At 40.3% G+C, this 20,679-nt stretch overlaps 1 protein-coding gene across 1 annotated transcript; it reads right to left on the bottom strand.

The window, feature by feature from the left end:
- Positions 1-7,896: 7,896 nt before the first annotated feature.
- On the bottom strand, positions 7,897-18,136 carry ZNF502 (zinc finger protein 502). The gene is made up of 4 exons (XM_063113744.1): positions 18,054-18,136; positions 11,910-12,066; positions 11,368-11,482; positions 7,897-10,817 (listed from the first exon to the last, which is right to left on the bottom strand). Exons 3-4 carry the CDS (start codon positions 11,411-11,413, stop codon positions 9,244-9,246), a joined length of 1,620 nt encoding a protein of 539 aa, XP_062969814.1. The 5' UTR covers positions 11,414-11,482; positions 11,910-12,066; positions 18,054-18,136; the 3' UTR covers positions 7,897-9,243.
- Between the last annotated feature and the right edge of the window lie 2,543 nt (positions 18,137-20,679).

Raw genomic sequence — 20,679 nt, 5'->3', positions numbered from 1 at the left:
TGACAGCTGGCCAGTACAGGGATTGAATCCTGGATCTTGGTGTTATCAGCACCACACTCTAACCAAATGAGCTAACTGGCTAGCCCCACTCTTTGTCTGGGTATTAACTTCCAGTATGAATATACTATGTACAAAAATAAACTCCAGGTAGCTTATATTTATTTTTTTAAATTTCTTTTGGCAGCTGACCAGTATGGGGAACCAATAGGTATTTTAAACAGCTAAATGTAAAACCAAAACTCTAACCACATTTTTATTTCCTTTACTCTTATTCTCCTTAAACAAAAAGGTTTTCTTTTTTATCATACAAAGAATGTATGCTCTTTCTATTAAAAAATTACTTCAAAAAGGAAATCGCTTGAAATAATACCACTCACAGAAAATACAGGTGGTATTTTCATGAGCTTTCTCCTAGTCATCTCTCAATGCATATACACATATATAAACACATAGTGTACATAACATACATATTAGACTATACCAAATTCTTTTCTTTTTTTTTTTTTTTTGGCAGCTGGCCAGTACAGGGACCAAACCCTGAATGTTGATGTTATCAGTACCACACTTTAACCAAATGAACTAACCAAATTCTTCAGGACATATACAATCATGATCTATTCACAGAATTCCCATAACCTAAGAATCCAGTTCTCCCAGAACTATTTTTACTGAGTTTAACAGACTTCCAGGCTCCATGTTGCCTTTGCAATGGCAGTTGCAATTACTTAAGCTCTTGTTCCAAATAGGGCCAGGAGCCCAATCCATATTCTGTGAGAAAACCCTTAACTTTTCAATAGGTCTTCCAATAATCTAGTATCAGTTTTCCCAGATCTGAACTCTATACCTGTAAGGCATCATACTTAGCAGTTCAATAAGTAGATACAAGATGTGGCATGTGATGACTGCACAGGGAACAGTTAGTCATGCTACAGTTCAGGTTCATGTGATATAAATTAGTACACTCCTTGATTTGTCCTATAGCCAATTATTGCAAAGCCATCTTTCATACTGGGCCACTCTCACTGATTTAAGTAAAAGAGTACCCATTTCTGGATGGTTCTATGTTATCAGTGTGCTGGGTCCAGGTGTAGTGGTCCCTAGCGGGTCCCACTATAGGTCTGCCACTTCTGAATGAGCATCCCGGTAACAACCCATCCTGGGCTCTCTAGTAAGATTTCACTTACCCAGAAACAAGCTGTTAAGAACATAAGCAATACTGATTTGTCTCCTGGGGGCTCTTTTTTGAATAAAAGCAGGAATCTGAGGCACTGAAGGAGGAAAAAGAGCCACCAATAAATTGCCAGCCTATTTCCTTCACACTCTGGATTCAGGGGAACCCAGGAACAGCCCATCCCCTAAGCAAATGACTATTTTAAGTCTAAATGAAAGAATATTGTTATTATCCTAAAAGAGCATCACCAATGATAAAAGTCAGTGACTGAATGGGTAGACTTCAGAGAGATGTGGCAATGCACAAAGAAAAAGGACAGGTGCTTCTAAAGACTAAGTATCCTGGGGTAAAAATTCCTCCATAGGAGATAAGGTTGGAACCCAAAGACTTCCCAGGCCTACGGGAAAAGCCACTAACTTCGACTGTGGGGCTACAGTAGAGAGCAGTGGGATGAGCAATGGATTGAATCAAGAGATCTGGATTCTAGTCTCGGCTCTGCCAATAACTTGTTCAATGATTTGAAACAAGTCACTCAGTCTTATCTATGATTTGTTATATCTGTGAAATGAAAGTGGGAAACTAGATATTTAAATTTTCTTCTGGTACCAACATTCTGTGATTCTCTGATTCTAAAAACAGATCGGAAAAGCACAAAAACTTCAAGTCAAGCTCTTTCAGCCCATCTTTAAGGATGCTTATTCATGTATCTGAAAAGTACTAACAGCAAGCAATGAGGTGAGAAGCTCTTGTTAAGAATAGGCTGAAATTTGTAAAATATTCAGAGAGAATCTATAAAATGTTACTGGAAATACATGTGTTAATTGTACTGATTGTGTTAAATTTTATTTTTTCTTTATTTTAATTAGTAAAATTATCCATGAATGAATAAGGAATGTTTTTATTGCTAAAATAACATAGGTTTCAACATCCTTACATTTGGTCATACTAAAACAGAGATGGAAAAAAAAAATTCTATTTTTTATAACAGCAATGTCACAATATTTTTTAAACATCACCCATATAATATGTTAAAATCTGTTTAGTTCGTATCATCTATTATTCTATTATGATTATTTTAATAATTGACTACATTGGATCATGTCCTTTCTATTTGTTGGTAAATGCATATCTGGTAATCTACTTATTTTCAAATGAAATTGATAGGCAGTCATAAGAGAAATTCACTTTCTCAGTTTCTGAGTTTATAAAAAGTCTTTAGTATAATTTATTAAATGACAACTTTAAAAAAAAAGAAAAGGAAAGGATAGGCTGAGTCAACAGCAGGGAAACTCCTTGTCAGTTATCATCCCACAAGCAGAGGTGGAAGAATTTCTGGAAAATAGCAAGAGAACTGCCTCTGTGTGACATGAAGTATATCCACAGAGGGGTGAGTCTGTTGGAAGATGTTAAGGACCCCTCCTAAGGAAAAGGATTTAAGGACCCCTCCTAAGGGAAAGGTTTTAAGAAACCCTCCTTATGGAAAGAATACTATATTAAAAGGCAAGAATCTAGTTTCCAGTCTAATTCATCCCAATCTGCTAGCACCTCTGACACTAAATAAAATATTAAACTATTGTCAAAATTATGGTCAAACTTTAATACTCAGCTCAAATGTGAACCAGCACACCTGTACCTTGTGGAAAATCTCTCTTGACGTTTCCAAGGCATTTCTTCCTCTGCACTCTCAAAGAATTTTACACGTCTCTACTGTAGTGTAGCACTTTCTACTCTGATACTCTGATTACATTCTGTCTTCCACTAAACTTAAAGACAAGTACGGCACGGGGCTCTGGGGCTAGAACATTTTGGATTTGAATCCCTGTTCCATCATTTATTAGTTAAGGGATCTTGGGAAAGTTACTTAACCTTTCTGTGTTCCAGTTTTTTCAACTGTTAAGTGGAGGTATTGATAACAATAACTACTTCACAGGTTGTGGTGATGAATAAATGAGTTAATACGTGGGAAGTATGTAGAAGAATGCCGGCTGGTAAGCATTCAATAAATAATACCTGATAAATTAAATTATTATTATTGAGTCTATATGTCTTCATAAGGCACCTATTTCGTTGCCGTTAGGGAAAAATAAATATTTCATGATAAGAAGGAGATAACGCTCACATATACCCATTCAATCCGCACAACTCTGTGAAGTGGCAATGCAAGCAACAGTATTCACTTCTGAAAATCAGGAAACTGGAGTGCTCAGAAGTTCGCTGACTCGCACAAGCGCTCGTACGTACGAGTGGAACCCAGCTCTCCCGACTCGCAGCCCACGGCTCCCTCTTCCTGACAAGCTTGCTCAGGCACGGCCTCCGCTCCGAAGGCTCGCCCGGAAGGAAGAGGCGCTGCGGACGGGCGGGCGACCCCCGGGTCCGAGGGAGGCGCTGCATTGGACGCCGCCGCGGCCCCACACAGCAGAAACGGCTCACCAGGCGCTCCCCCGCGGCGCTGCCCTTGCGTACCTCGCGACACTCCGGTTCCTAGGAGCTCTCGAGCCCAGGACCGAATCCCCGACGCGCCCCGCCGGCGTGACGTCACCAGTCCGCGCCCCGGCTAAAACCGCTACCGTCTCCTCTCTGGGAAGGCGGGAGCGGCTCTATCTCTGTGCTTCTTCCCCGCCCCAGAGCTGGGGGCTTCGGTGCTCCGCCCGGTAGTCCTGCTGCAGAAACGGCCTGCAGACCCCTTTCAAAATGCATCTTCCTGGTATAAGGAAGCTGAACGGAAGTGGGAATGGGGGTGGACCACAAGGAGCTCTTACTATATGTCAGTTCAGCCGGTAACCCAGCCACATTTATCTTGCTATTAGGGGTTCTCAAGGCTTTCGCAAAGTTGGCTTCAACCTTCCTGACGCACATTCTCACCCGCCAGAAAGTTGGCCTCCTCACAGAAACCCCAAACACCTCACTGATTCGGGATCTTTGTTCAACAAGTGACCAAAAGAACAAAAGCTCTGTTTGGGGCTTAAACCCTAGCTTCTCAGTGTGTGAACTTTGGGCAAGTTACCTTTCCTGCTTCCTGACTTATTAAACACCTAATAATGGTACCAAACATACGGTTATTGTGATTAAATGATTTTAATGCATGTAAATTACTAAGAATTTCTAGCACTTAAAAAATGTTCAGTAAATGTTAGGACTATCTGTTCCTCAAATCCCAGCTCCAGACCCTATTGTTCTGTCTTCACAGACCTTTCCAGCCCTCAAGGTAGCACCCTGGTCCCCCTTCTGCAAAACTTCAGGTCTTGCAGGTCCTCATTTAGGAAACTTACACACATGGGCTCATACTGACACGTGTATTCCAGGGATGAAGGCATGGGTAGCACCTAAACCACTTCCAGGCAGTCCTACTGATCTGCAAGCTTGGGTCATGGGGCTTTGTGCTAACCATCATATCCCTAGTGTGCAGCATAACATAGATACTCAGTAAATACTTGCTGAATGAATGAATGAGATGCAGCATATAAGTTCTGTTCAGATTTCCAGATGGGCTGTTTTCCCAAAACAAAATCCCTTCGGGAGCCTGAAATCAGGAATGGAATAACCACAGACTGAGGTCATCACTAACCATCTTCATCTAAAAAGGGATCACCCATTGTAAAACTGTCAATTGACATGCCACTTAACAATAATGTTGAGCTCCCTTTTTATCAGGTGTCACATTCTCAGCACCATTTTATTATCAGTAAGTTCTTCCCCTCAACCCTAACATTGCACAGGCCAGAGAGTCTAGGCCTAATCATTCTTCCCCTACCTTTTGGGCTTCAAAGAATATCTAAATCAGAAGGCTCTACCCTATGGAAATTAAGCCTGGAGTAGGGGTACCCTAGGTAGAGCTGGTTACTAGGAACATTAATCTGTGGCTTAACAGCAGTTTGGGCTAAGCTTCTCGCAGTGAGGTGGAAAATGGATGGTAGGGATGGACACCAAAAACATTCCACAAAACTAAAATAACCTAAGCATTGACATGGTCAGTGTACAAAGGGAAGTGAAATTGGTGCCACCCTAGGGTCAAGGTTAGGTTTCTGCATTAGACAGGAAGCAAAGAGGGGTCAAAATACAAAATCAACTTATTTGTCACTCTCACTTACATCCAGGAAAGTCTGATTCTGAAGGCAAAAAGCTTCTTGATCTTTCTTATAAAGTGAGCTCCTCCCATCCTCAGGATGAGGGAAAGGTTGGATCCCTAAGCGGTCAATTCTATGGCAGATAAACAGGCATATGGAACAGAGGTATAACTAATAAAGACAAATGTGAATAAAATGCACTGCAGTTTAAATTTCACCTGACACTGGTTGTGTGATCATGCGCATGTCAAATCGTCTGTTTTGTTGTTTGAGGATCTGATGTCACTCTATCCCGCTGTGTTTTTCTGAAATCATTAAATTTCAGTGCACTGAGAATAAGCAAGAATTCCAGTTGCCATCCCAGAGCCCAAGGGAGGCCATGAGCTCAGGAAATGCTTCCACCTTGGGATTTCTAAGCTCCAAGTGCTCTCCTGCCAGGCCAGCATTACTCTTCAGTTCCTGACTTATTATCTCATGGACAGTCCAATTGACATAGGTGTGCCTCTACAGTTGCATGCATTTTCCTCTTCCTGTCCCTGATATCAACGTAACAGAAAGCACTTTGTTAAATTGTGATGGGACTTTTAAGTGCCTAATTCACAATAAACTTCTTTGGCTACGAAGTTTTATTTTACTTATGGAATCCTCTACTTAATTCAACCACACACTCTGTATCTTAGGGAAAGGCTCAGAATTCTTGCTCTTGGCAAACGCTTCATGTACACACACTCACCATACCTCCTTTCTGCTGGTAACTGAGAACACAGTTGGCAGGCTGGTATGGAGAAATGTCTGACCCAATATTTAAGTTGAGTTCAACAAATACTGAGCACCTTCTAAGTGCCAGGGACTATGGATACAAATATTAATAAATATCACATTGCTCCTGCCCTGGTGGAGTTGACAGTTCAGTGGGAAGAGAAAGATTTGTAAACAAACCATTATAATGTAACACAATAAAATGATGAAAAGTACGAAATACAGAATAAAAAATATGCGAGATTAGAGACAGCTTTAAGATGTTGCCTGAGCACATTCATATGTGACAAATGAAAGCTCTTTAGGCAAGCAGAAGCACAGAATGGAATCAAGGCAAGAGAAAGAGGATGTGCAAAGGTATTAAAGTACAGAGTCCGGTGGTGGTGATGTAGAATCACAGGAATTTGCACTATGGAACAGAATGTGCTGGGCACAGAATAGCAGCTGAGGATGGAGACAAAGGCACGGGCTACATGAGGGGTCTCAGATGTCTCTTTAAATAGCTAGAACTTTATTCTGAGAATAAAGCTGCCAGTTATGCTTACAAATATTATCCAAAAGAAATGTGGAAGATGGCCTGGTGGGGCAAGAAATGAAGATTACTGGAAAAATAGGAAATAAACTGAGGAGCTGGCCAAAAGCAGTAGCAGTGAAGATGGGTTCCAGATTTAGGAGATAATTCCAACAGTAGTTCCTATGGTCTGAGTGTGTCCCCCAAAGTTCATGTGTTAGAACCTTGGTTCCTCAATGTGGAAGTGCTGGGAGGTGCTTGGTCCAGGGAGGTAGAGCCCTCATGGGTGGATTGATGCCATTCTTGCAGGACTGGATTAGTTCGCAGGAGAGCAGTTGTTATAAACCGGTGGGCCCCCTTTGGCTTTTTTTCTTTCGCACTGCACCGGATTGCCCTTCTGCCATGAGATTAAGCAGCACAAGGCCCTCACTAGATGCCAGCACTATGTTCTTGGACTTCTCAGTCTCTAGAATTGAGCCAAAATAAATTTCCCTTTTATAAATTACCCAGTCTCAAGTATTCTGTTACAGCAACAGAAAAATGACTAAGACAAATGGATATGAACACTGAGTAAGAGGGAAGATTGAGGGAGAGGGCAATTCCTAGGTGTGGGGCCACGCTGGAATGAATAGGCACATCACGGACCAGCAACCAAGAGGAAATCAGAGGCTGATATGTGCAAGTGTGAGAATGTGGAGTGAAGACAGTGAAAAGATAATGAGTTCCTTTCCTTTCTGTTTCCCCAGGAAGTGAAAATGTGCTAGACTAATCTCATCATGAAGATTTGAAATTCAAGGTAAAATATATTCTATTTTAGAGAAACTTTCTCACAAAAATTTCCCACAAAAAAGGGTGGAGATATTTTTCAGCCTTAAGGTTTTCCCATTTCTTTCTCAAGAAAACTCTCTCTATTCTATTCTCCACTCAAGATTCCAAAGATAGTAGTGTATAATTATTACTCTAAATATCTACACCTCAGAAAATTCCTAAAAAGGTTTTTGTGGGTGAAAGCTCATTAAAATATATTAATTCACCAAATAAATATTTATTGAATATTTACTGTGTCAGCAAATATTTCTATAATTGCTGTTATTTTTCATTCAGGAAATATAAAAACGACATTTCCTTTTGATAGAATATACACATTTTCATGAGCATAACTTATTTAGAATGTTTTCGCAGGCTTATTTTTCCTCATATTAATTCCCTCAATTGGGAATACCTCTGTGGTAGGTTTTGGGAACATAATCTTCATAAATAGAGAGGGAAAAGCATATGTGATATTTCTACCACATTCCCATTAATGATAATTAATGGCCCAAACCAATGCTTACAAGACAGTTGCTATGGAAAAATCCAGCATGTGTTCCAAATAACCAAACATTTCAGAATCAACTTAGTTTTTTTTAATAGTCATATTTTTAAAAATATGTAAGATTCAGAGCTTAGAAACTATTCCAAATGCCAGTAAAAGGCTATCTTCACTTAATCTTCTTGAGCTCAATTTCTGGGTAGGAGTTAAGAACATGAAAGGGATTGGGGAAATTATACTTAGAATAAAATACATTATAGTCAGTGGCAAACTGTGCTACCTCGATTTTCAGGGATTATAAAAAGAGGTAATCATCTTTAGAACTCCTTTGAAAGATATTCCATGACAAATGTCAACACTCTTAAAGACCAGTCCAGAAGCCCCAAACTCCAACCTGCCTAAAAATGCTTTCCCCTAAAGGCCAACAAACTAAGTCCCATTTTGTTAGGACACTGTTAGTGCCAGTATATCCCTCTCCCCTATTCCCTGTAAACCAGTGGCTCAGTCAAATTTACAAGAGACAGGTGTACACCTTAGCACATGGCAAGATTTTGTAGGTGGCTTGCTCAGTAACATGCAGCCTTCCTGTTCTGAGGCCTCTAATCACCAATAGTCTAGTACAAACCATTTATTTCCTGTATAAGCCATTATTCTTCTGGGATAGAGATTGGGTCTTCCTCTCCCTGGGTCTCTGAGCAGATCTGACTGCCTTCCTACAAACCAGCATCACTGAAGTCTCTCTTGACCTCCCATTTCCTTCTTAGCCCTAAGTCACCCAACAGCTTGAAAGGATCAGGAAAGATCTGCCTCACCCTGATTAAAGTCTTATTCACTGGCACATCTGTGGAGATCAACCCAGTTCTAACCACATTTCCTTACTTGTTGAATGATTACAGACTCTTTTTCACTTGTTTCTGTCTTTCTTTCAAGGGACCACTTCCACAGTTAGAGGGCCTCCCCCATGATAGCATGGTCATAGCTGCCTCAAACTTAAACTTAGCATTACATCAAAACTGTTGCCACTTCCAAACTGACAGGCAGTGTCTGGAAAAGCACCTCTACCTACTGGCCAGTGAACATGGGTGACAAAGTTGGAAGGTGGGGTAGAGGTATAGTAAAGGAAACACAAGTGCTACCTTAACAAATGCCTCAAGGTGTAAGAGTCACATAGGGAAGGAGGAGTTGCAACCTGCAGGCTTTATCTGAAAAGCAGGAATTTCCTTTCTACCCTGTATTCTCAGATCTCCACCTGGAGTAGGCTCTGCATTCCTTAACCCCCCACCTCCATTTCTGGAAATATTTTTCTCAGAGTAAGGTAGCCAAGGCTCCTTCAATCTTCCCTCCAGGAACTCTACCTGCCCTTCACTTCCCAGACTGACTCCTAGTCACTCTCCCTAGAGAAACTGGCATAACCTAAATGCCAGGACTATTCACCACTGTGAAGTTTCTGGTGTCTGAAAAGGACTGAACTATGTCTGAAGAATTTTCCACATTCAATGCATTCATAAGGTTTCTCACCAGTGTGAATTCTGTAATGGTCACTAAGGTGTGCATACTTGCGGAAGGTTTTCTCACATTCACTACATTTATACAGCTTCTCCCCAGTGTGAGTTCTATGATGTTCAGTAAGAGACGAGCTATAAGCAAAGGCTCTCCCACATTCTTTACATTTATAGGGCTTCTCTCCAGTATGAATTCTCATATGCTGAGTGAGGCAGGTATTTTGATTAAAGCCCTTTCCACATTCATTGCATTTATAGGGTTTTTCTCCAGTGTGACTTCTCTGGTGCCGAATAAGACAAATGCTCTGAATGAAGGCTTTACCACATTCACTGCATTTGTAGGGTCTCTCTCCTGTATGGATTCGCTGATGTTTAGTGAGTGGGGTGCTCTGAGTAAAAGCTTTGCCACATTCCTTACATTTATAGGGTTTTTCTCCAGTATGAATTCGCTGGTGTTTAATAAGAGATGGGCTCTGACAAAAGGCTTTGCCACATACCCTACATTTATAGGGCTTTTCTCCAGTATGAATTCTCTGATGCTGAGAGAGATTTGCCTTTGTTTGGAAAGTTTTCCCACATTCATCACACTTATGGGGTTTTTCCCCAGTGTGAATTCTCTGGTGTTGTGTAAGATTTGAGTGTTTGCGAAAAGAAGAGCCACATTCATTGCATAAATAAGGCTTCTCACCTGTGTGAATTCTCTGATGATGAATAAGGTGTGTGTTCTGATTGAATGCTTTCCCACATCTATTACATTTATAAGGTTTCTCTCCAGTGTGAATTCTCTGATGTTCAGAGAGATGTGAGTGATTGCGGAAGGAATTCCCACATTCATTACATTTATAAGGTTTCTCTCCAGTGTGGGTTCTCTGATGCTGAGTAAGAAATGACCGACATCGAAATGTTTTCCCACACTGCTCACATCCATATGGTTTCACTCCAGTGTGAATTCTTTGATGTTGAACAAGAAATGAGCTACGACTAAAGGCTTTGCCACATTCCTCACATGAATAGGGTCTCTCTCCAGTATGAGTTCTCTGATGTTGGGTAAGGTTTGAACTCCGAGTAAAGGTTTTTCCACATTCGTTACATTTCCAAGACTTTTCCTGTAAGGAGAGAGGTGGACATTTACTTTGGTCAGAAATCTCATTGGTGTGTATGTTACTTGTTTCCCACTGATGCAGGCTCTCTTCTGTAGAAACTCTGAGATGTGTAACAAGGTTTGAGGTCAAAAGCAAGCTTTTCTCAAAATTATATTGTTGACTAATCATTTCAGGGGGTTCTTCCTTGTGGATGAAAGTTATTTCCCCAAAACCTCCTTCTTGGAAAAGGCATGGTCCAGGAACCTCTCCAGGAGGGTTTTCCTTCATGTCCTCACATGCATATTTTTCTTCAAATGTAGAATCCTGGTATTCACCATCATGGAATCTCTTTGCTACTATCTCTGGTGAGTCAATTTCAGAGACATCCTGCTCTGAAGCAGGCTTGTTTGCCCAACCTAAAAGAAATCATCAAAGTGAGCATCTCTCATGCAAGGCAGAGTAGAGGCCCCTGAAGTAGTAAGACCCTAACTTTGACTGGCCTCAGTCACGGACTATGAGTAAAGACCACTAAAAGCATGTATGGCAAGTAATTCAGAGTTGGAAGTGGTGGAAGAGATCTGCACCAGGATACCGTGATCACCATTAATGAAAAAGCCTCATGGAAAGGGCAGCTGGACACCCAGGGAGTGAGAAAATGACAGACAATGGAGACAAATGGAAAACAACACACAGGCAAAGATTAGGGTAGGACAGGAAACATGGATAGTTTGTATTCAAATGGTGAAAAATGGGGGAATATAAAAGTGCAAGTGTTTGAAATGAGACACATAAAATGAGTACTGGGGAAAAGCTGGCCCCAGAGGTACTCATTCACACCTGCCCCCAACATCCCTATAAGAGATAGTAATTTTATCTCCTAAGCCTCAATCAGTTTGGCTTCTAAAATCTCCAAAGCCTTCTGACTGCATGGCTGTATCTCCCACTGGCTATCCACTGCTCACTTACCTGGATAAGTCTCTCTTCCAATCTCTCTCTCTTCACTTCCTTGCATATTCAATATTCACAATCTTCTTCTGCTTTCATTAGAAAACACTTCAGGTTTGTAAAACTGGGAGCAGTGCTGACAGGAAAAAAGGGTGGGGGGCGGTAGTCACTGTTCCAGCACACATAAAAACGACAAAGAGCTATTACCTAGGGATACTATCTAATAACTCACATAATACCTCTCCAGATAGCAATGTGACTACACCAGCAAAAATCAGCATTGGCTTGCAGCCTTCTAGATTCACAAACCCCATTTGTTAGCTATACAGGAAGTGACAGGCTCAGGCAGACTGACATACCATCAACACTCAAGCACTTGATGAAGAAATCAGAATAGTATTTATTACCTTATAAAGATAAAAGATTACACAGATAGAAATAGTCATGTCAATTAGTGCATTATTTACATCATACAATAATTTATATGAAAAGCCATTAATATCATCAAAAGCTACATGGGAAAACAGTCACATAGAAAGGCTACCACATTAAGTCTGACTCACCTACTTCAGCCATATGTCAAGGAGCCTGGATAGTGATTAGGTAATTCTCTCTACTTGATACAGACTAAAGATACTCTGAATGTCCTTTCTTCTAGATGTCATATCAGTTCAATAGTTTTTCTTCAGGTCCAGCTCAATATAACAGAGTAGGCTGCAGCTTAAAAAAAAAAAAAACTGCAATTATAAAATAATTTTTGACTTACAAAACAGTTGCAAAAATAGTACAAAAATATTGTACTATTTTTTAATATTGTGTTTGAAATATCAAAATCACAACTGTTCATTTAAAAATATCTCTCCATATAACCCTGAAGTAAGAAGCAAAACTGGCAGCATTATTTCACGGAAAAAAGGAAGAGAGATAGTTTTATCAGTCAAGAGCTGTGAAGGCATAAAAGAACAGAATGAGTCTGCTGACATACATAATACGGTTGGTCTTGTGGGATTCTCATCGAGGTCTGTGCCTCTGCATTGAGTTTTGAAGGTTTAAGATCTTACCTGGGATTTCCTGATCCTATTTCACTAGAAGGGCATACAGGGGATCTGTCAACTACCACACAGTGCTACAGAGACTCATGCAGCAGAGTTGAGTTTGGGTATAATCAATGCTAGACAATGGGGAAAAAAGTCAAACAATGCCATGCCTGCCTGCAGCTTATATCATAGCTAAACAAGGACAATAAACCAATAATTTCAAATATGAGAGCTACGAAAATGGAAGTATGGGGTGTTATGGAATTAGAGCAGAGGGAACCTAATCTAGTCTGAAGAATCAAGCCTCTCTGAAGAACAGGTAAATAGGAACAAGACAGGTGAAAAGGGAAAAGAATATACCAGAGAGATGAAACAGGTCATACGAAAGGAATCAAGCACAGTACTTTGGAAGAATGAAGGAAACCTGGTAATGCAAAAATATTAAGAACCAGAAGTAAGATATGAAGCCTAAGGCAAGCAAAGGACAAATCAAACAGAACCCTGCCAACCATTTAAAAAACTTTACCCAAAAGTGAGCAAAAAGCCATAAAAGGGTTTTAGAAGGGTCTGATGAAAGACATGACATGATTAGATGTCATCGTAAAAAAACATATCCCTCTGCCCACAATGCAGAGAAAGAGTGTATGTAAGGGGTGGGAGGCTGGAGTATAAGACAAATCCTGGAAGACCTCTTGTGAGACTGTTTCAGTAGTCCAGTAAGGGGACTGAACTAACTAAGAGAAAGAATAAACAAGATTGGATGAATACTGAAGAGAGGTGTGAGAGAAAGGGAGAAGTCACAGATAATAAGCCAATTTCTGGTTTGAGTGATAACAGTGACCTTTAGTGACAGTGGGAACACTGGTCTGGGGAGGAATAAGATACATTTAGTTTTGAAATATCAAAACAGAAAGTAGAACATATATATCTGGAATACAGGAAAGAGGTGGGGAATAAAAACATATACATGTACTTAGAATTTTTTGACATTACCTTTTCTTGTTTTTTTGCAGCTGGCTGGTACAGGAATCTGAACCCATGACCTTGGTGTTATAAGGCCGCACTCTAACCAACTGAGCTAATCAGCCAACCCTCGTGAGTATGTAGAATTTTCAACATGAAAACAGTAATTGAAATCACAGGAGTAACAGGTAAAATAATCAAAGGAGTATGGCTAGGAAAACCTCAACAGTGAGTTTATACATTTAAAAGATCTCTAATCCCCTAAAAGATATACATAAAAATAATTTAATATGTGATAAAAGTAGCATTTCTAATCACCAAAAAAAACTCCCAGATTACTCATAAGTTATGTTGGGACTATTGTTCACTACCTGGAAAAAAACACGTAGTGATTCCTACATAATACCATATACCAAAATAAACCTAAACTGATTAAAAAGTTAAATATAAAGAACAAAACCACAAAATAATAGAATATTGATAAATGATTGATTTTAGGGTTAGGACAGATCTTTCCAAGCATCATACAAAAAAGGTACGAATGCCACAGGACAAAACTGAATACATCTGACCACAGAAAAGCAATATTCTGTATATCTAAAATACAAATAAAATTAAAAAACAAATAAGCTAGGAAAAGTATTTTTGATTATAGTAAGGGGTAGATAAACCTAATATATAAAGACTTCTTACAAATGAATAAGGAAAAAAGATAATCTAATAGAAATATGGAAAATACAACAAACACACCAAGAATTAAAAAGGTCAATAGATGTGTCAAAACAAAGTTCCATCTCTTTGGAAATCAAGGAAATGGGAACTAAAAGAATAAAGAATCAATTTTTACATCAAATTAAGTTGTAGTTGGGATGTTGTGATCACTATTTTGTGGTACAAGAACTGAGAACAGAATACTCAGTCTTTATACACAACACCTGCAGTGTATCTTAGAAGCTCCTCAGAGTCATCATATGTCACAAAAATGCCATAATTCTTTCACCTAGTAATTTTATTGGAATTTTCTCATAAAGAAGTAATTTCCCAGAGGAAAAAAATGGAATTCTTGTGTTGCCTATAAAAAAACAAAACAAACAAACAAAAAACCCTGTAGTATTGTTGAAAAAAACAGTTGTTGTGGACACTGAGGTTTAGCAAATTATGGTACATCCACATGGTAGAAATTATACAGACATAAAGATAATTATTAATGAAATATGTGGCAATTTGGAAAAATGTTTATGCTACACGTAAGTGGAAAAAAAACCCCAGGATATGAAAATTTCAACTACAACATCATATGTCTGTTAAAATATGCCTGTGGTTGGTTAGAGCGCAGCCTTGTAACGCCAAGGTCAAGGGTTCAGTTCCCCATACCTGCCGGCCAGTCTCTCTCGCTCGCTCTCTCTCTCTCTCTCTCTCTCTCTCTCTCTCTCACACACACACACACACACGAATAAGATCAAGAAAAAAAAATAATCCTCATGATGAATTGTGAATGATTTTCCCAAACTTTCTCTATTATCTATATTTTCTTTCTTTCTTTCTCTCTCTCTCTCTCTCCCCCTCCCTCCCTCCCTCCCTCCTTCCCTCCCTCCCTCCTTCCTTCCTTCTTTCTTTCCTTGCTGGCCAATATGGGGATCTGACCTTTGACCATGATGTTACAAGGCTGTGTTCTGACCAAGTGAGCCAATCAACGAGAATATATATCAAATTGTTAAATTGTCATGTTATTTCCCATAGGAATAAATAACTTCGGCAATCAGAGAAAAGCGAAAAAATGTAATCAGAGACAGGTAGAGAGATTTACGTACAAAGATCAAATTACTACTATAATTGTTAAAAAACAGGCAAATAAACATCAATGAAAAATCAGTATGATAGATCATGAAACTATTAAAAATCATATTTTCAAAGAATATTCATGAGAAAATACAATATGTTAACACAGAATGATACAAAACACTAAAACAAAAAATACACTACCACTAAGCAAGCATTAAATAAACAAACTATTATTAATACACAGATATAATAAAACACATAAAATAAGGACACAAAGAAAATGCTTCTGCATTTTTTCAATATTCTACAATGAAGATATGTTATCTTCTGCTATGGGTCAAGTGTGTCCCCCAAAAGTTCATGTGTTGAAAACTTGATCCCCACTGTAACAGTGTTAAGAGGGTGGGAAATCCAATTAGGATATTTGAAAGGTGTAACCTTTGAGAGGTGATTGGTTTGTGAGGATTGTGCCCTCATGAATGGATTAATCCATTCATAGAGTAATGAGTTATCACTGGTGTTAACTGGTGGCTTTATAAAAAGCATGAGAGCGCTCTTGGCATTCTTGCCATGTTATATCCTGCATTGCCACAGGATTCTGTACAGTTACCACCAAAGAGGAGGCCCTCACCAGAGGAGTCCCCTGGACCATGGACTTCCCAGGCTACAAAACTGTAAGAAATAAACCTCTTTTCTTTACAAATTACCCAGTTCCAGGTATTGTTATAAGCAAGAGAAACAAACCAATACACCTGCCAAAACGTTAACACACTTATCTCTAGGACAGTTAACTGGCCACTTTACTTCGTCCTTTATATTCTTCTGTAAGTCTCACATTTCCTTCAGTAAACATGTATTTCTTTTATAGTCAGAAACATTTTTTTTAAAATGTCACATCTCACTCATAGGTTTCAGCACCAAAACAAACAAAAAACAAAACAACTCAGGATCAAAAACAAAAACAAAAAAATGCCAGATCCAATGGACATGGTATTGGCCTACCATTCAGAATAAGATGAAAGGGGATTGGACTGGGAGTCAAGAAACTTTGCTCTGCCACTGCCCATGTGAATGGGCCTACATGACAGTTAACTTATCTGAAAAAGGTAACAAATTAGATTATACCCATAAGCCCTTCCAGCTCTAACATTCTGTGAATCCTCGACTGAGTTAATTCACATAAAGCATTCATAAAGATATCTGCCACATGGTAGCACTCAACAGGAGTTAGAGGTGATTATGTTTAATACTAAAGCTTATGAAGAAGGAAAGATATCTTGGTTATGACCACTTTCCTCCAATCATAGATTATCTGAGGTGTTAGCAGTTTGTCTATGTTAAGGGTTAGCAAACTATTACTGTAAAGAAAACTGTAAATAGTAAAGAAATTATTTCTGCTTCATGGGTTAAATGGGTTATATGGTCTCTATCACAACTAATCAACTTTGCCTTAGTAGTTTGAAAACAGAAACAAACAATATGTAAATGAACGAGCTTGCCTGTGTTTCAATAAAAGTTGTTTTTTAAAAAGGTGGTAGGCCAAATTTGGTTCATGGCTCATAGTTTGCTAACCCTCAGGTCTATAAGTTGCCCAGAAAGGAATGTACAGGTGCTCCCACAAATGCCTACTGTGGAATAATCTAATTGTTAGTGATTTTAAGATGCTAAAAAAAAGATCTGTCTGTAGATCCAGGGGGAGATATGTACTATGCTGAATGGTAAAAGAAGAGAGGCTCTTAATTGCCTCATCCTACTAACCTAATAGGGAGCTGGCTTCCTCCTCATACTTTGTACGCTCTCTCCCCGGTGCCACCTTCTTACCCCTCAATAATTAGCTGAAAGAGTCTGGACAAAGCAGGTGGGGTTTTTCAAGAATTTGAAAGCACAATTTCTTTAATAAGACCACACTGAAATGTACTCTACTCTGAAGCCCTTCTTGTTTTGCCTCCTGGCACCAAATAACACACTGATCCAAGCTGTAGTAGCATACTAAACTCTCTCTTCTGCAGCTTTGGGTCACTTACCAGCAAATTGCGTTGGATAAGTAATCTATTCTCTCCGTACCCCAATTTCCTCACTTAAAAACTACAGGTGATACGCTGTTGTGAAGATTAAATAAATTAGCACAACTGCTTCGAACAGTGCCTGGTATATGGCAAGTACTAAAGAAATGTAGTTAAAATATTATCACCAAAATCGGCTCAGATGCATATCTTCCAGCATTTTCCGACTTGACAGACTTTAACTTCACTCGTTCTGCAGCCCCACCCCTGAATTCTGTGTAATGTTTGGCATGTAATGGATAGTAACATTTTATTGGAAGACATTAACCCTTGCCTACAAGCTATCACATACATGCTGTCAACTGAGCCTTGTAAGGAAAGAAGTCACGGACTACTAAAGAATTCAACTTTAGAGATCAAGAAAAAGCCCACCCTCCAGAAGTATAACCCAGGTCTCGAGACTCCTCACCTACTGCGCTTTACACTATTTGCCGTCTCCTATTAAAATAGTCCCTAAACAAGTTTCTGAGCTGCAGGATCAGCTGGGGTAAGTAGTTGGTAGAGGGACCGAGAATTCTGAGCACCAGGATTTCGTTTCCGGACACCGGTCACAGATGTGGATCCTCTATACATCACGCAATTATCATTTATTCATTCATTCGTTCATTCACTCCGCCATCTTCTTAGGCGTCTACTCTGTGCCGAGCACTGTGCGGGGCACTGGGCTCTGCAGTGCTGAGGCTGCAGGCTGAGGCCGTCCGGGCTGTCCAGAGTGCTCCAAATGCCCGGCGGCACACGCAGGCAACAATCCGGAGGGGATCGATGCCGGGGTAGGCTTCCCATACCAGCCTCCGGCCCGCCGACCCAGCAGAGGCACGCTGGAACCCTCTCCTTTCCGCTCCCTGGGGCCTAGCCAGCTCACCATGAAATCCGGCGGCTCCCCGCGGAGCGGCGTCAACGATCCCACAGGTGTACAGCAGCCCAGGACACGGACCTTACCCTCTGGGGCCGGAAGAAAAGTGGCGCGGCCGGTAGTGCGTCACAGCGGCTTCGTGCATCCACCCGTGCTTTTCTAGGAAGCGGGAGGGGCATCTCTATGGTATCCTAGAAGAAGGCTGTCCCTCCGAGCCCTGCCACCAAGCGGTGCCTAGTTTTCCTCCAACCTCAGCCGGGTACCTAATCTTATCAAAGACTCCCTTAGCCTGGAGGACAGTGACTACCTCATCTTTCAGAAAAACTAGAAGGGTGCGTTAGGGATGGAAAGGCTGCTGGATAAGGAATCTGAACCGGGTATCTCAGCAAGGAACTAGTATATTTCATCTGCTTAAAATAGCTCCCATTAAGAACCTTGAATGATCGCCTGTTATGTTAGAATAAAAGGACAAACTCCCAGTCTCGGCCCACACAAACTGACCCTCACAACAACGTCTCCTGTTCTGCTATCATACACATTCTGCCCTAACATTTCTGAATTGGTCTCCTGAAATCCCTTGCCTGATCCTGACTCTGGATCTTTTTTCCATGATTTGCCGTTTGGATTATTCTCCATTCCCTCTACCTACTCTCCCTGACCTCAGCCATCCAGTTCATTCTGGTTCTTCAAAACCCAGTGCCAATCCTCACGTGACCACCTTGACTGTTGCCTTCGCTCGTCTTTACACTCCATTATTACTCCTTATGAGTAATTCCAGCTCTGGCTAACCTCCTATTCACTGGCTCCCCAAATACACACACGTCCACTTTCTTTTTTTGGCTTCCACCTCAGTGCACGTCCACTTTTGTAGGGACATTATCAGGGAGATATATGCAAGTAACATTAAACCCAAGGGCAACTTTGACGCACCCAATTCATCTCTATACAACTCTACCCAGCTATATGGAGCTATTATTTACCATTATATCCCAGTGTTCAGCAGTGACCGGCAGAGAAGGTATTCAATAAATACTGGTTGAAATCATTAGTCAGATACAAAAGTAAAGTTCAGGTTACTTGCATTTTCGATAAAATGAAAAATGCAGGCGCCATAGTTACATCCGGAAAACAAGATCTCTGCCCACTGAAAAGGAAAGACCACCTCGCTGGCATATTCCCATCTGCTCACCTCACTCTATATAACTGCTGTCTCTCTCAGTACAAAGTAAGCTTTATGAAAGCAGGGGTCTTCTCTGTCTTGTCCATATTATATCCCTAGCACCTAGAGCACTGGCTGACATATAATAGGCTCTCACTAGATATTTGGTGAATAACTAAGGCACCGGAATCAGAATTCTTTCTTAAGCTGAGGAACTTAGCTTTTATTACTGATACTGATTAAACTAGAATCTCATCTCTAAATATAAATAGATCATCAAAAATTATGAAACTTTCGAGGAACGCCAACAACGTGAGAGAAAGAGAGGTTCGAATTCAGCATCCCCAGGGTCATAAGAAATATGAGAGTTAACAATAGTTTATGTTCCAACAAGTTACATGAAGTAGTTGTTCCACATAGATGTACGTTGCTTATGTATGAGAGCTAAAACTGCTGAAAATCATCTTTCTTTCCCAAGATTACCTAAAGTACACACTCCAGAGATGAATGTTGCTTCCCTATGGGAAATAGAAACTCCTGGTAAATCATATTTACTCCCCCTCCCACCCAAAGAGATTGCATGAAGAATATGACATAGAGAAGTCTGTAGCTTTCCTATGCGAGATACAACTACTTGTACCATTCAGTTTCTTACCCAACATCCATTTCTCCATTCCGAGCACTCTGTCCCCATTTTACAGACAAGGAGACAGGCTTATAGAGGTTGTCTTAACCAATGTCACACAGTTCATAAGTTAAAGAATCAGGTCAGAAAGCCAGAACTTTGAATTCCAAACCCAGTGCCCTTTGTAGGCCACAGTAGACCACCCATCCCCCTTCCTTTCCCATCATTTCAGTTGTCCTTGTCTAGATCTTCTCCTTTTTCCTCACACCATCTCTAAGGGGGCCAGAACAGCATATGTGAATTTCACATCCGATGTTCACCAGTTAAGCAAGGATATCATGGCAAACACTGCAAGTTGGCCATAAAATATTCATTCTCTTCATTTTCCTTACTAACCAAACTGAATTTTTGTTCAGAGTGGCACTGTGCCCAGATTTCTCAAGTTCCCCTGCAGCTAAAGCTTGCCATATGACACAGTTCTGGCCTGAGATATAAATGGAAAGCTTACAGATGGGGTTTCCAGGAATGCTGCTGCTTTTCTAACTAAAAAAAAATGGACTTAGTTGGAAAATGCTTTTTGTCCTTTTCACTTTCTCCTTATCCCTTTCTGGAACAAAGTTATGAGGCTGGTGATGCAGTAACCATGGGGTATTAAGCAGGAAGAAGCTGACCACATTATAAAGGGTGTTACTAGGGGAGAGAAGGAGCCTAGTTTTGGAGCTGTTACACCAGCACTGGACTGCCTCCCCTGGACACCTGGCTAAGGGATAAAAAAAATAAATCTCCTTTGGAGCATTCACCATAGTTGGTTTTTGTAACAGGCAGCCAAATGCTTTCCCAACTGATTCACC

The sequence above is a fragment of the Cynocephalus volans genome, chromosome 11 (assembly GCF_027409185.1).
Source record: "Cynocephalus volans isolate mCynVol1 chromosome 11, mCynVol1.pri, whole genome shotgun sequence".
Taxonomy (NCBI): domain Eukaryota; kingdom Metazoa; phylum Chordata; class Mammalia; order Dermoptera; family Cynocephalidae; genus Cynocephalus; species Cynocephalus volans.
Note: the sequence above shows the minus strand (reverse complement) of the source record. Positions and strands in the feature narration are given on the sequence as shown.

Excerpts from the sequence above, each read along its gene's own strand:
- ZNF502 (XM_063113744.1), bottom strand. The coding sequence starts at position 11,413 with ATGCAAGGAAGTGAAGAGAGAGAGATTGGAAGAGAGACTTATCCAG. Across the intron at positions 10,818-11,367 it reads TGGAAGAGAGACTTATCCAG|GTTGGGCAAACAAGCCTGCT; the intron begins GTAAGTGAGCAG and ends GATTTCTTTTAG.